The 11714-nt window shown below is 47.3% G+C and overlaps 1 protein-coding gene across 1 annotated transcript; it reads right to left on the bottom strand.

Moving 5' to 3' along the window:
- Positions 1-7434: 7434 nt before the first annotated feature.
- Positions 7435-10221, bottom strand: LOC121464969 (myeloid cell surface antigen CD33-like). Its single transcript, XM_041678145.1, has 4 exons — positions 9771-10221; positions 9310-9588; positions 8408-8501; positions 7435-7507 (listed from the first exon to the last, which is right to left on the bottom strand). The coding sequence occupies exons 1-4, from the start codon at positions 10219-10221 to the stop codon at positions 7435-7437; spliced, it is 897 nt and encodes a 298-aa protein (XP_041534079.1).
- Between the last annotated feature and the right edge of the window lie 1493 nt (positions 10222-11714).

Below are 11714 nucleotides of genomic sequence, written 5' to 3'. Positions count from 1 at the left end.
GGGTGGACTTTGGCTTCATCTACACAGGATACCACTCGATGTCCGTCAACTTCTTGCTGCCTTCTGGTCAAGATGTAGCCAGGACCATGTTTGCTATCACGCCCCTTCGAGCCCTATCATGAAACCTCTGAACAGTAAGCAAGCCACCCCAATTCATTGTTTTCTTTATAAGAATTGCCTAGGTCATGATGTCTCTTCACAACAATAGGAACCCTAAGACAATCTGCCTTGTGTGCAGCCATAGAAGCCTGTTAAAGTGAAAATTCATATAGCTTTGTTCTCCTCGAGGGCTTTGCATTCTTGCCTCTTGTTCGGCATCCTGCCATTCTCTGCTCTGAACAACCATCTTTTTCTGTGGGTGACATGATGTACCAAACACAAGTCCCCACACTATCTGCTGAGCTAAGCAAGCTGCTTCTGCCTCTGAGTCATTGCACTGTCTTTCCCCTGGGACACTTCCCTCCAGGAAATGCACATCTTTACTCCTGCCATCACCCCTGATGCCTTCATATTAGAAGACTCCCCAGTCACCAGGCCCTCTCCTGCATGATTTCTCTGATTTGTCCTAATTAGTTGTGTTTATTTTTTCGTTCCAGTTATGAGTTTGACAATTTCTTCCTGACAGAAATGGGGGTGCACTCTAGCCCTTACAAAAATGCTAGTCCCTGGAAGGAGCTCAGTATTATTCACCAAGATTGTGCACACTTAGTGGCTGGCGTCACTCCTACACAGAGCCCTGTGTGCATCACAAGCCCTCATCACCCAACGTGACACACAGACATAGGCTTCTCATTTGTTCATGGCCGCTTATGCCTGAAACAATCACTCAGAAACTATATTATTTGCAATACTGTTTGGCCAATAGCTTGAGTGCACTACTAGCTAGCTGTTCCATCTAGAATTAACCCATTTCTATTATTTCATATTTTACCACGAGGCTCATGGCCTACTGGCAAGGTTCCAGCTGGCAGCTCGTGTCTTTCCCCTCTGGTAGCTATGGCATCTCACAACTCCGCCTTTTTTCTCCCAGCATTCAGTTTAGTTTTCACTGCCTAGTTCTGTTCTGCCCTGCTATAGAGTCAAAGCAGTTTCTTTATTCATTAACCAATAAAAGCAACACATGGCAGAAGGACCTCCCACACCACACAGACCAAGCCTGAGGAAGGTGGAAGGCTGTTGAGGAGTGGGCCCAGCACAGGCACAGGAAGGTGGGGTAGGAAGGGTGACAGGATCATCATGCAGGATGGGGGAGCTCAGAGTGAAGACACCATGAGGCCCCCAGAGCAAGCTGTCATGGTTTTCAGTCTCTGTCCATAGCACGAACACAAAGTGCTCAGACTATGGAGGGAGAGGGTGACGCCTGCATCTACAAGTATATCCTGGAGCCGGTGCTAGGAAGACACGAAGGTATTGTGGGGTATCCACTAGAGAAGACTGCTTGGGCATGGGTTTAAGCCAATAGAAAATCTTTATTAACTGGCCAGCAGCTACCCTGGGTATGTGCGATCCCAATGTAACACTGAACTTTCCCCAGTGTGAGCTTTGAAGCACAGACATACTGGTCTGGGTTGGCGCACTCGGTTAACAAGAACAGTTAGCCAGAAGCAGAATTACAGAAGCCAAAAGGCATGGACTTGGATAGACTGGGTCTTTATTTTGTCTGTGGTATTGACGATGCTGAATTTTACGGCCTGAGTGGTACTCCTCAAGGAGTCAGCTGTGGTAAGGTCTGAGGGCCTCCCAAGGTCTAGGGCCCTGTCACATTCTTCAGTGGTCTTAGTGAATCAGTCAAAGTGTGAACTCATACTATTTTAGTTTAAGATGCAGAACCCCTGAGTTAATCCAATCAGAAGTAGAGACCCAGCCAGTGCTGACAGCACAGTAGCTAGCTGTGGGGGCCGGGGGCAAACCAAGAGAACAGACTGGTGTCAATTATTTGGTTTTAGTCTGTGTCTCTTCTCTTTTTGAGTACCCCCCCCCCGCCCAGCCACAGCGTGATTTTTTTTCTAATTACTCCTGATTAATTAGCATAGAAACAACAGGTTTCTTCCAAAGCTTTTTCTTGTTGCCTTTATCTCAGGAACAGTAAGCCGAAGCCTTTCCAGTGTTTAAAACATCTAGGTCCTGATCAACCTGTCCCTTAATTTGGAAAGCATTAGAAGGGGCACATTTAGTCAAACCATTGGTATGTGCCTACCAGTTAGTCTCAGGGGCTTGGTAATATTGCTGGTGTCCAGATGTGTTAACCCACAAGGCTGAATAGCAGGTGTCAGAATAAAGGGAAGTGCCTAGGTTAAAGATTCAGTAATAGTAGACAAGTTTTAGTCTCTTCTAAGTCCCCATAATTTGGGTGGTCCCCAGTCACAGTGAGTTGTCACTCAATGGGCTGACAGGCTGGTTAGTTCCTATCCTATCTAGTATGGGAGCTGGGTGTCTAAGCATAACCAGCAATCCTGGCTGATTTCTGGCTGGGAATTAATAACTCTATTCCCAGGGTCCCTTCCTATGGTATAGAGTGATCCTCCAAGTTTTCCAAAGACTGGAATCTTTTAAAAGTATTTTTCAGGTTTTTCTAACTACAGTTTTTGAATTGGAAACACCTTTGTTCCTGACACCTAAGGGGCCCAGCCTTAGGGCATGCATAGAATTGTAAACTCTGGTATTTTTATCTCAAAAGATAATCCCCCCTATCTTTGCTTTGTTTCAATGCAACCAAACAGTTAAAGTGGGGATCAGCGAGCAAAGTTCAAGATGAATGTGGGTTGCTGGCCTATAGTCAACTAGCCAATACATATCCTGTATCTGTCTTTCTGAGTCGTAGGTCCAGGCCTGAGGCCTGTAGGGGTCAGACCATAACTCTATACCTTCATACCCACAGAACAAAGCATAAGACTCAGGAGGAGGTAGAGGGACAGGAAGTGAAAAGGCCTGGGGCCCAGTGAAACCTTAGTTTTAATGTGTCCATAGTCCAGACACAGTCCAGCTGGCATCATCGTCCATGGCTTCTATTTGCTTGACCTGGGTGTGGTGGATCCATCGTGCCATGCCAGCTACCTTCACAGCCACAGGAATGGAGAGAATATCCTGGTAAGGTCATTTCTAAGTGGTTCCAGTGCCCCTTTGGCTACCTGCTAGAACCAGAGAGTATCAGCAGACTCCAGCAAGGAGAAACTTGTACTTGGAGGTCAGATGGGTCTCTTGGATAGCCCAGCAAATGCACTTTTTGGAGGACTGGAGGTTCTGTTGTGACATAAGAAAAAAAAAATGGTTAAAGGGTTCTGCCAACTGCTGGTCTCTGGGCCTGGGATGCAGTGGAGGAGGTCTTCCAAATATAGTCTCATGGGGTAAATCCCTTCCTAATGGGGTATAGCAGGCCTGAAGCCAAGGAAAGAGGTCTATCCACCCTTCTCTGGACTCTAGAGAGAGTTTTGTTATAGTTTTATTTTTTTATAACATCCTATTTTTTTTCCACCTTCCCAGGACACTGAGTTCTATAGGCACAATGAAGTTTTCAGTGTATTTCTAAAGCTTTAGCTATTAACAGAGAGGTTTTGACTTTGAAAGCCAGGCCACTGTCAGGAGTAGGCCAAATCAGGAAACCAGTCTTGGAGGGACTTTTAAGCTTCTACTTACAATCTGAGCAGTTTCAGCCCAGGTGGGGAATGCATCTACCCATCCAGAAAAGATGGCTGGTTTCTATAAAAACCCTCAAGTATTTTTATCTGCCCCTGGCATGCCAGATCACTGTGAAGTCGGTATTCTCAGAGCATACCAGAGTGTTGATCTCTCATTCAGAACCCTTCCTGGATAAGGGTTTTCTGGCTTGGATCTACTTAGACACAAGAATGGAATCTGGCTGAGGCATCCTGAGCTAGCTATACAACCTAGCTGGTCTGAGCAGCTCTGCTCTATGAATCTCAGGCAAGCAGCCTGATAAAGGCCAGTCCCAGAGTCCTGCCAGTTGTTTCTGGGAGAATGCTATCTCCTCTGTTGTCCTCCATCAAACTTTGGGTTTGAACCGTCCGTTTCTTCTTTACCAAGGAGTCTCAAGCAGTGCTGGGTTGGGGTATGTCATCAGAGTATCAAGAAGGCCCCTCTGCTCTTCGTGCCATTCATTGTACAGCAAGGTTTTCGTGGCCCCAGAGTGTGGATTAAGACCTTGGACTTCCCATAGGGCAGGGAACCCTGACTGCTCTTTGGACTGGAGAGAGAAGGAGAGGAGGATGGGGGGAGGGGGAGGGAAATAAGAGGAGGGGAAGAGGTGGAAATTTTTAAGTAAAAATAAATAAATAAATAAATTTTTAAAAAGACCTCTTTATTACAAAAGACATTACAGTCTTTTGTTTGTGGGCAAACAGATGGAAAATCTTTTGAGACATCTGGAAGGGCTAGGGCTGTAGCAGACATCAGGAATGTTTCATAAGTCTCAACTGCTTTTTGTTAGGTCTCAGTTTAGGTTTGGGGCTCAATGAGTGCCCCTCTTTGTGCTAGTGTGTAAAGAGAGCCCTTGATATTTCCACAGACTCTGGTGTACAGAAGCAGAAATACCTAGCTGCGTTAGGAACTCTCAAGCCTGTCTCAGTCTTTGGAGCTGGGATCTGAAGGATGGCAGCATCTTACTCTGAGACAGGCTCCCTTTGCCTGCCCTCAACTGGAACTCAAGATCGGCAGCCTCTTATGTGTGGAGCTGGGCTTTCTTCTTAGTTGGTATTCTCTAGCCCAATGTCTGTAACTCTTGCGGCAGCCCCTCAGTGGCCCTTTTACGATCTATTTTCCTAAGAAATCCCTGACAGAAGGGAAGGAGGAATACATTTAGTGTCTTTAAATCCTTGGGACAACCTGGCTCAAGTATACTGCCTGCTGTAACACCCTCTAGGTCTGTCTATGTAAAAGCAAACATGGTGACTCACCTCTGCCAGTGGGAGGCTAAGGTCTAAGACAGCGTACACTTAATTTTCTAGAAGAATCAGACTCGTGAGAACCAGAGGTCCCAGGTTTCATCACAGGTAGGAGAGGTGTATTCCAGGGTAACTAGAAGGATACCAGGGTGCCCGTCTCTCGAAGCCAGGCAACATGGACTGCAATTTCCCTTTTGTTCCCAGGGTCATTGGGTATTGTTTCTAATAAGGAGTAGCTGAACTGGTTAGCTGAACAAGCTTAGGAACTTGGTGTTGGGTCGATCCCGGAAGTTGATTTCCACCTATAACCTCAGGAATCTTTGTCTTCAATCTGAGAAATAACCCACTGTATCCTTTGACTGTAGGCAGAACTTGCAGCTAGGAGGGGAAGAAACCACAATTTTGCTGGGTGTCTGTCAGTCTAACTGAGTCTCATTACAGAGAAGGTGACAGTGGCTTTTGGTTTGCACTAAAGGTCTCATTTCAATCAGTTGCCTGTTGTCAAACACCTTTTGAGCTACCTCCTGCAATGGGGACCTATTTATATTTTTAACATTTTAAAACTTTTTTTTTTTTTTTTTTTTTTGGTTTTTCGAGACAGGGTTTCTCTGTAGCTTTGGAGCCTGTCCTGGAACTCCCTTGGTAGACCAGGCTGGCCTCGAACTCACAGAGATCCGCCTGTCTCTGCCTCCCAAGTGCTGGGATTACAGGCGTGCGCCACCACAGCCCGGCTAACATTTTAAAACTTTTATAATTTTTTTCTAATATCTGGAGCCAACTAGGTGATGAGAGAAATCTTTTTAGCTCCTGTCTTTAATTCTTCTAAAAAGAACCTAGTGGAAATTGTTTAAAGATTCCTTGGTCAGTGTTGGTCATAAGGGAAAAATCTGTTTTGTCCAGCTGCACTGTCTGACATTGATCCCCCAGCCTGGCCCAGGGTTGGGTTCTTTACTTTTTTTCAGAGAATGGTGTTTTCCAACTATACAGATCACTAAATTGAAAAGAAGACATAAATCATGAAAGAGAAAGGAACAGAGCTTTCTCTTTTCCTTGGGGCTCACCCAGGGGAACTTCCCCCTTCTTTAGGGCTGCTTAGAGCAGGCACAGAGCAGAGGGAATGCTCACTGGGGAAGTATTTCCTCCTTCCTTGTATATTAAATAGCAGGTGTTTTGGATGAGAGGCCCAGCCCCTTCCATCTCTCCACAGGGACCAACACTGAGCAGGAGTCAAGCAACAAAACAAGCAAGTACTCTCAGTCCTGGAGTGGGGCAGACAGGTGAAGGTTGTTCTTTCAGGAGTGGGATGGGGTATTTCTCTGGGCAACCTGACAGAGACAAAAGGATTTGGGTCTCCAACAAGAGGGTCACAGGTCTCAAGCCAGGGGATTCTCACACCAAAGAAAGCCACTGATCAATACAGGGAAACAACTGACAGAAACACATAGACCCTCCCCATCCGAGAGAGGGAGAGAGAGAGAGGGGAGAGAGAGAGAGAGAGAGAGAGAGAGAGAGAGAGAGGACAACCAGGTGTGACCCCCACACATTCATACACCCAAACAGATGGTAGGAATCCACTGACATCTCACATGGTTCCCGGACACTGGATCAGCAGCCATGTCTGATCTCTCCTGTGTCCAAACAGAAGACCCCTTAGGCAGACTTAACTCTGCTGGTGACTTTCTCATTGGTTTCATTTTGGAGAGGAGGTGTCTGGCTTCTCTGAAGTGTTAGGCAGTAACTGATCCAAGAGAGTCTTGCGGACCTGGAACTCAGGTTATGTACCTTCTAGGAGCTCTTTGGCCACCACACTCTTTCGCATTTCGAGGGGGCTCTGAGACCCCCAGTATCTCTGGGGATCTTGGTAGAACTTCCAGAAATGTTGTGGGGGTACCTTCCAGAGCAGACTACTTGGTTTAAACTAAGAGAAAAATCTATATTAGTTGACCAGAGACTACACTGGGTGTTCAGGATCCCAGTGCAGCACGAAGACATTCTCAGTGTGAGCTTTTAAGCCCCCAAACACTGTTCTTGGTTGACATACTTTGTTAACAAGAACAGTTAACCAGAAGCAGAATTACAGAGGCCAAAAGACAACATTAGCAGAACTATGGACTTTGATGGATTAGATTTTTGTTTTAATTTTGGTGGGTGGTGCTGACCATGTGCTGAGTTTTATGGCCTGAATGGTAGTCCCATTATGGAGTCAGGTATACTAAGTTCTGGGGCCCTGCTACAGAGGCAGGAGGTGAGAAAGAGTCGGCGGCCAGGGGAAGATAAAGTTCAAGGATGATCAAGATTGGGTGGATAATGGGGTCAGTATGGGACATGGAGTGAGGGGTATAGAGAGGCGACAGCAGAGACTCCCAGATTCCCAGCTAGTTCTGGAAAGAGATGGAGCTGATAATCCAGGAGCACCATGGGGGAGGGTAGCGGGTCACCAGTGGCCATGCGAAGCCAGGCCATATTGGGTCCATCACAGGAAAGAGTCCCAAGGGACGCCAATGCTGGGCGGCTTCCACATCACTCTCCTGAGAGACTAATCCATGGCAGTTTCCGCGTAGTCCACCTGTGTTGCTGGCCTCTCTACTTTCTTCCTCTGGGCTTTTATGCTGAGTGAAGAGACCAGAGCCTTCAATGTGGGCATGAAAGGGACCAGGTACAGCAGTCACCTCCCCTGAGCCCCAGTCATGGGCTGTAAGGGTGGCTGAGAGGAAGCTAGACACCCAGATGGCAGGACCCAGCTGTGGGAGACAGTCTTCTTCTTGTGAAGGCTGTTGGAATTAAGCCAAGCGGCTGGGCACTACTATTGGGGATTTTTCTTGATTGACACATTTAAGGTGGAAAGACCCACTCTAAATCCAGATCTTTTTGAGATGGGGAGATCTACCTCCAATCTGGGCCACACCTTCTGGTGGCACTCTCTAAAAAAGACGTGGAAGAAGAAAGCTCTTGCCCTTTGCCTGCTTGCTCTCACTCTGCTTGGCAAGTCCTCTCCTTCACGGGTATCAGAGCCTACTTCTTTGGGATGCCAGTGTATACTAAAGACCAGCTGAGATATCCAACCTCATGGACTGAACAAATGTTGGACTCTTGGACTTTCTGTCAGAAGACAAGCATTGTTGAAATAGTCAGACCAGAGACCATAACCTGTAATCCACTCTAATAAATCCAGTCTCTTTCTTTCTTTCTTTCTTTCTTTCTCTCTCTCTCTCTCTCTCTCTCTCTCTCTCTCTCTCTCTCTCTCTCTCTGTGTGTGTGTGTGTGTGTGTGTGTGTGTGTGTGTAAGTGTACTTACATTCCATCAGTTCTGTTTCTCTTGAGAACTCTGACTAATACACTCCCTCATCTGCCACATTTGACAGCTCCAGCTTGGTGAGGTCAGTACCCAAGAGCTCCCTGTCTGGATTCCAACCCTTAAGACCTGCATCTTGTCTCCCTTAGTAATCTAGGATTCGGTCCTGTGTCTCTGCCCTCATCACACCTCCCTTTGCCCCAGGAGCAGCACTCACCTTAGGAAGAAGAAGCAGATCCCAAGAAGCAGGAATTTGATAGTCGCCTCTCCGATGGCCACGAGAACCACCTCTGTCAGGGGCCCTGATATCCCTGAAGCAATGTAGATGGACCTGAATTTACCTGCTAATCCCAGATACCCTCTCTCCACAGAACTTAGATCTGATCCTCCAAATCTCCCTGCACCCCGTTGTCAACAATACATCAGAAAAAAATCACTCTCTTCTTTCATAATTAAAGCTTCCATCACAGAGGCTTGGTGGCTATCTATAATCTCACTACTCAGAAGGATGAAGCAATAAGACCATAGGTTCAAAGCCAGCTTGGGTTACATAGCAAGATTCTGCATCAAAAGTCAAAACCAACAATTGCAGTTGAAAATATCAAGGACTGACAGAACTGAAGAGCACATTTGCATATGGTAGTAATGGGCACACAAAAAAACTTTTCAAAGTTTTTATATTTTTATTTGCCTTATGTATGTATGTGCACACATGAGTGCCTGGTGCCCTCCTGGGCCAAAAGAGGCTGTCAGCTCCTCTGGAACTGGACTTATAGATAGCTACAGGCTGCCATGTGGGTGCTGAGAACTGAACCTTGGTGGTCTACAAGAGCAGCCAGGATAAGGAAGGATGGACCCTGCTCTGAGCTAAAGAAACTCTCTTCCTCCATCCCAAGATGACTCCCCCTACCTGGACCAGCTCTTCCAGGGCCATGGGTTGTGGCGTTCTGTATAGTATCTTGGCAAAACAAAAACAAAACAATGTCTCAGGTTTCAGCCCTTTTCCCCACAACTGTCCAGAAAGAACAGAATCTGAGTGGTATAGGACCCGTGTCTGTCTCAGTTCCCAGCCTAACTATGACACAGTCACCATGAATCCCAGCCCTGGGTTGAACTCACAGGAGACATTGATCTGGACAGTCTTTTGAACAGTCACACCGACTCCAGGGAAGGCCACTTGGCAGATGAGGTTAGTGCCATGGTCCTGGAACCTGGGTGTGAGGGTCAGCACTGAGGAGAGGGTGGTCCTGGGGCCCAGGGATGCTAGGGCAGTTGTCATCCAGGAGAAGATGGGGGGCGTCCCCCGCTCACAGGCCCAGGGCACAGAACACGTCACATTGTTAGGCAGGCCAAGCTCCAGCGTTTGTGGAATGTCGATGTTGGGGATGTGAGTGAGGGCTGGTGAGGCGAGAAAGACATGCAGGATCAGGATGAGGGAGTACAGCCATTGAGAGACACAGGTTCTCACCCAACTCCTCTGTTACTCTCCTCCATCCCCAGTGACTCTTCGGTCGGGACCCTAGCCCTGCTCTGTGACACCCATGAGCTTCCTCTCTGGCCAGCGTGGAGCGGTACTTTACCTGTCACCTGCACAGAGAGCTGATTCATATCGTAATTCCACGTAAAGGAGTCTTTTTCCGTCCTGAAGAAGTAAGAACCGCTGTCGGTCCTCTGCACATCTCTGATGTCCAGCGAGCAATCATTGTTCCTTGGGTCCCCGGAGAGATGGAACTGGCCCTGATTCTTCACAGGTTGATTTGGGTTGTTTGTAGCCACGAGCGAATCATAGTCTGTATTTGCCCCTGCTCTGAACCAGTAGCCAAAGACAATGTCTGAGCTTCGGTTCCCAGACTGTTCAAAGAATGTGCAGGGCACGAGGACACACAGACCCTCCTGCACTTTCACTAGGCTGGACTTCAGTTCCAGCTTGTGTGTCTTGCAGGTAACCATGGACACCATAGGGAGAAGAAAGTGGTTTCCAGGTGCCCACTCGCAGACCCAGAGCAGAAACAGCAGTTGGAGCAGCGGCATCCCGATGGATGGCTGCTAGTGAGCAAAGGGAGGGAGACGCAGGCACAACTTTCTAGAAACTGAGAAAGCTGCAGAAAATCAACAGACTGTGGCTCACAGAAGAGGAACCAAAGATTGCAGGTGGCCTGAGTCTTCCTGTCTGCAGAGAACACACGAAAACCCAGCAGTCAGACAGCCAAGGGGCCCAAGAGACCCGGGTAGGGACGAACAAAGGATGAGAGAGAGCCATTGAGGTAGCTCTGCAAGAGGTTTCGTCACAAAAGCATGAGGACCTAAGTTTAGATTCTCAACACATACATAAAAATCTGAGCATGACATTGTGTGCCCATAATCCCAGGGTTGGGGAGGCAGAGCCAGGAGGATCCCTAGCACACGCCTGCCACTCATTCTACCTGAATTGGTCATCTCCAGATTCGGTGAGACACCCTGTCTCAAAAACTGAGTGGAGGAACTGGAGAGGTGGCTCAGCGGTTAAAAGCACTTACTACTCTTGCAGAGGACCCAGAATTAATTCCCAGCACCCATGTGGTGTCTCACAGTCATGCATAACTCCAGTTCCAAGGGATTTGATACCCTTTTCTGGCCTGTACACATTTACACCCAGGCAAAACACTCATACGCATAGATAAAATAATAAATCTTAAAAATATTTTAATGAGGCAGAGTAGTCGAGGAAGACATCAACCTTGGCCCTCACACCCACACTTGTGCATGAACACAGCGTGCATAAGACACAGACATATGCACATTCATATACACAAAAAGAAAGGGGAGAATGATGAGTGGGTGGAGAGAACAAGGAAGGGAGGATAGAATAAAGGAAGGGAGGGAGGAATAGAGGATGTTAATGAGCAAGTTCTGAGGGACTTCCTTCAACACTGAGGTGGATCTGGTACAGGGGTGTCAGTCTAAGGTCTCCTCTGAGGAAGAAGATCTCTGATGAAAAGGAGTCATCTCTTGTGTTCGTACTCTCACTTTTCCAGGAAGCACACAGTGAGCTGTGGGCATTGCAGAGCTGGACACAAGGGAACCTGGTCCCCTCCTGTGCTGCCTGCCATGCAGAAGCCTCAGACTCTCTACACACTGATGCACTGTCTTCAGGACTGCTGGCACTGGGGACTTCTCCACCTGCAGCAGAGGCATATGGGATATATTTGTAAAGCACGAGCTGGAAACTATTTCCCTCAGGTCTAATGGATTAATTCCCAGGGTATCAATGTCAGTAGCACTGTCAAGGTGACACAAAAGGAGAACACGAATTATCAACAGTACAGGATAAACCGCTCCCCATGGTGTGCTGTGGACAACAGCGACGTTGGCGTCCTCACCATGCAGACCAGCACTTCCTTCCCATCTTGGATCTCTGTCTCCCAGGCAGAGAGTGGACTGTCAGAAAAGATTCAATTTTTGGTTCAACTCCTATGATTATCCATGTCACAGAATTTGATGTTACACACACACACACACACACACACATATATATATATACATAT

The sequence above is a fragment of the Microtus oregoni genome, unplaced genomic scaffold (genome assembly GCF_018167655.1).
Source record: "Microtus oregoni isolate MIOR12 unplaced genomic scaffold, Mior012 000000F_ref0000247, whole genome shotgun sequence".
In the NCBI taxonomy this organism is placed as follows: Eukaryota; Metazoa; Chordata; class Mammalia; order Rodentia; family Cricetidae; genus Microtus; species Microtus oregoni.
The sequence above is the reverse complement of the archived record's forward strand: the minus strand, read 5'-3'. Positions and strand labels throughout refer to the sequence as shown.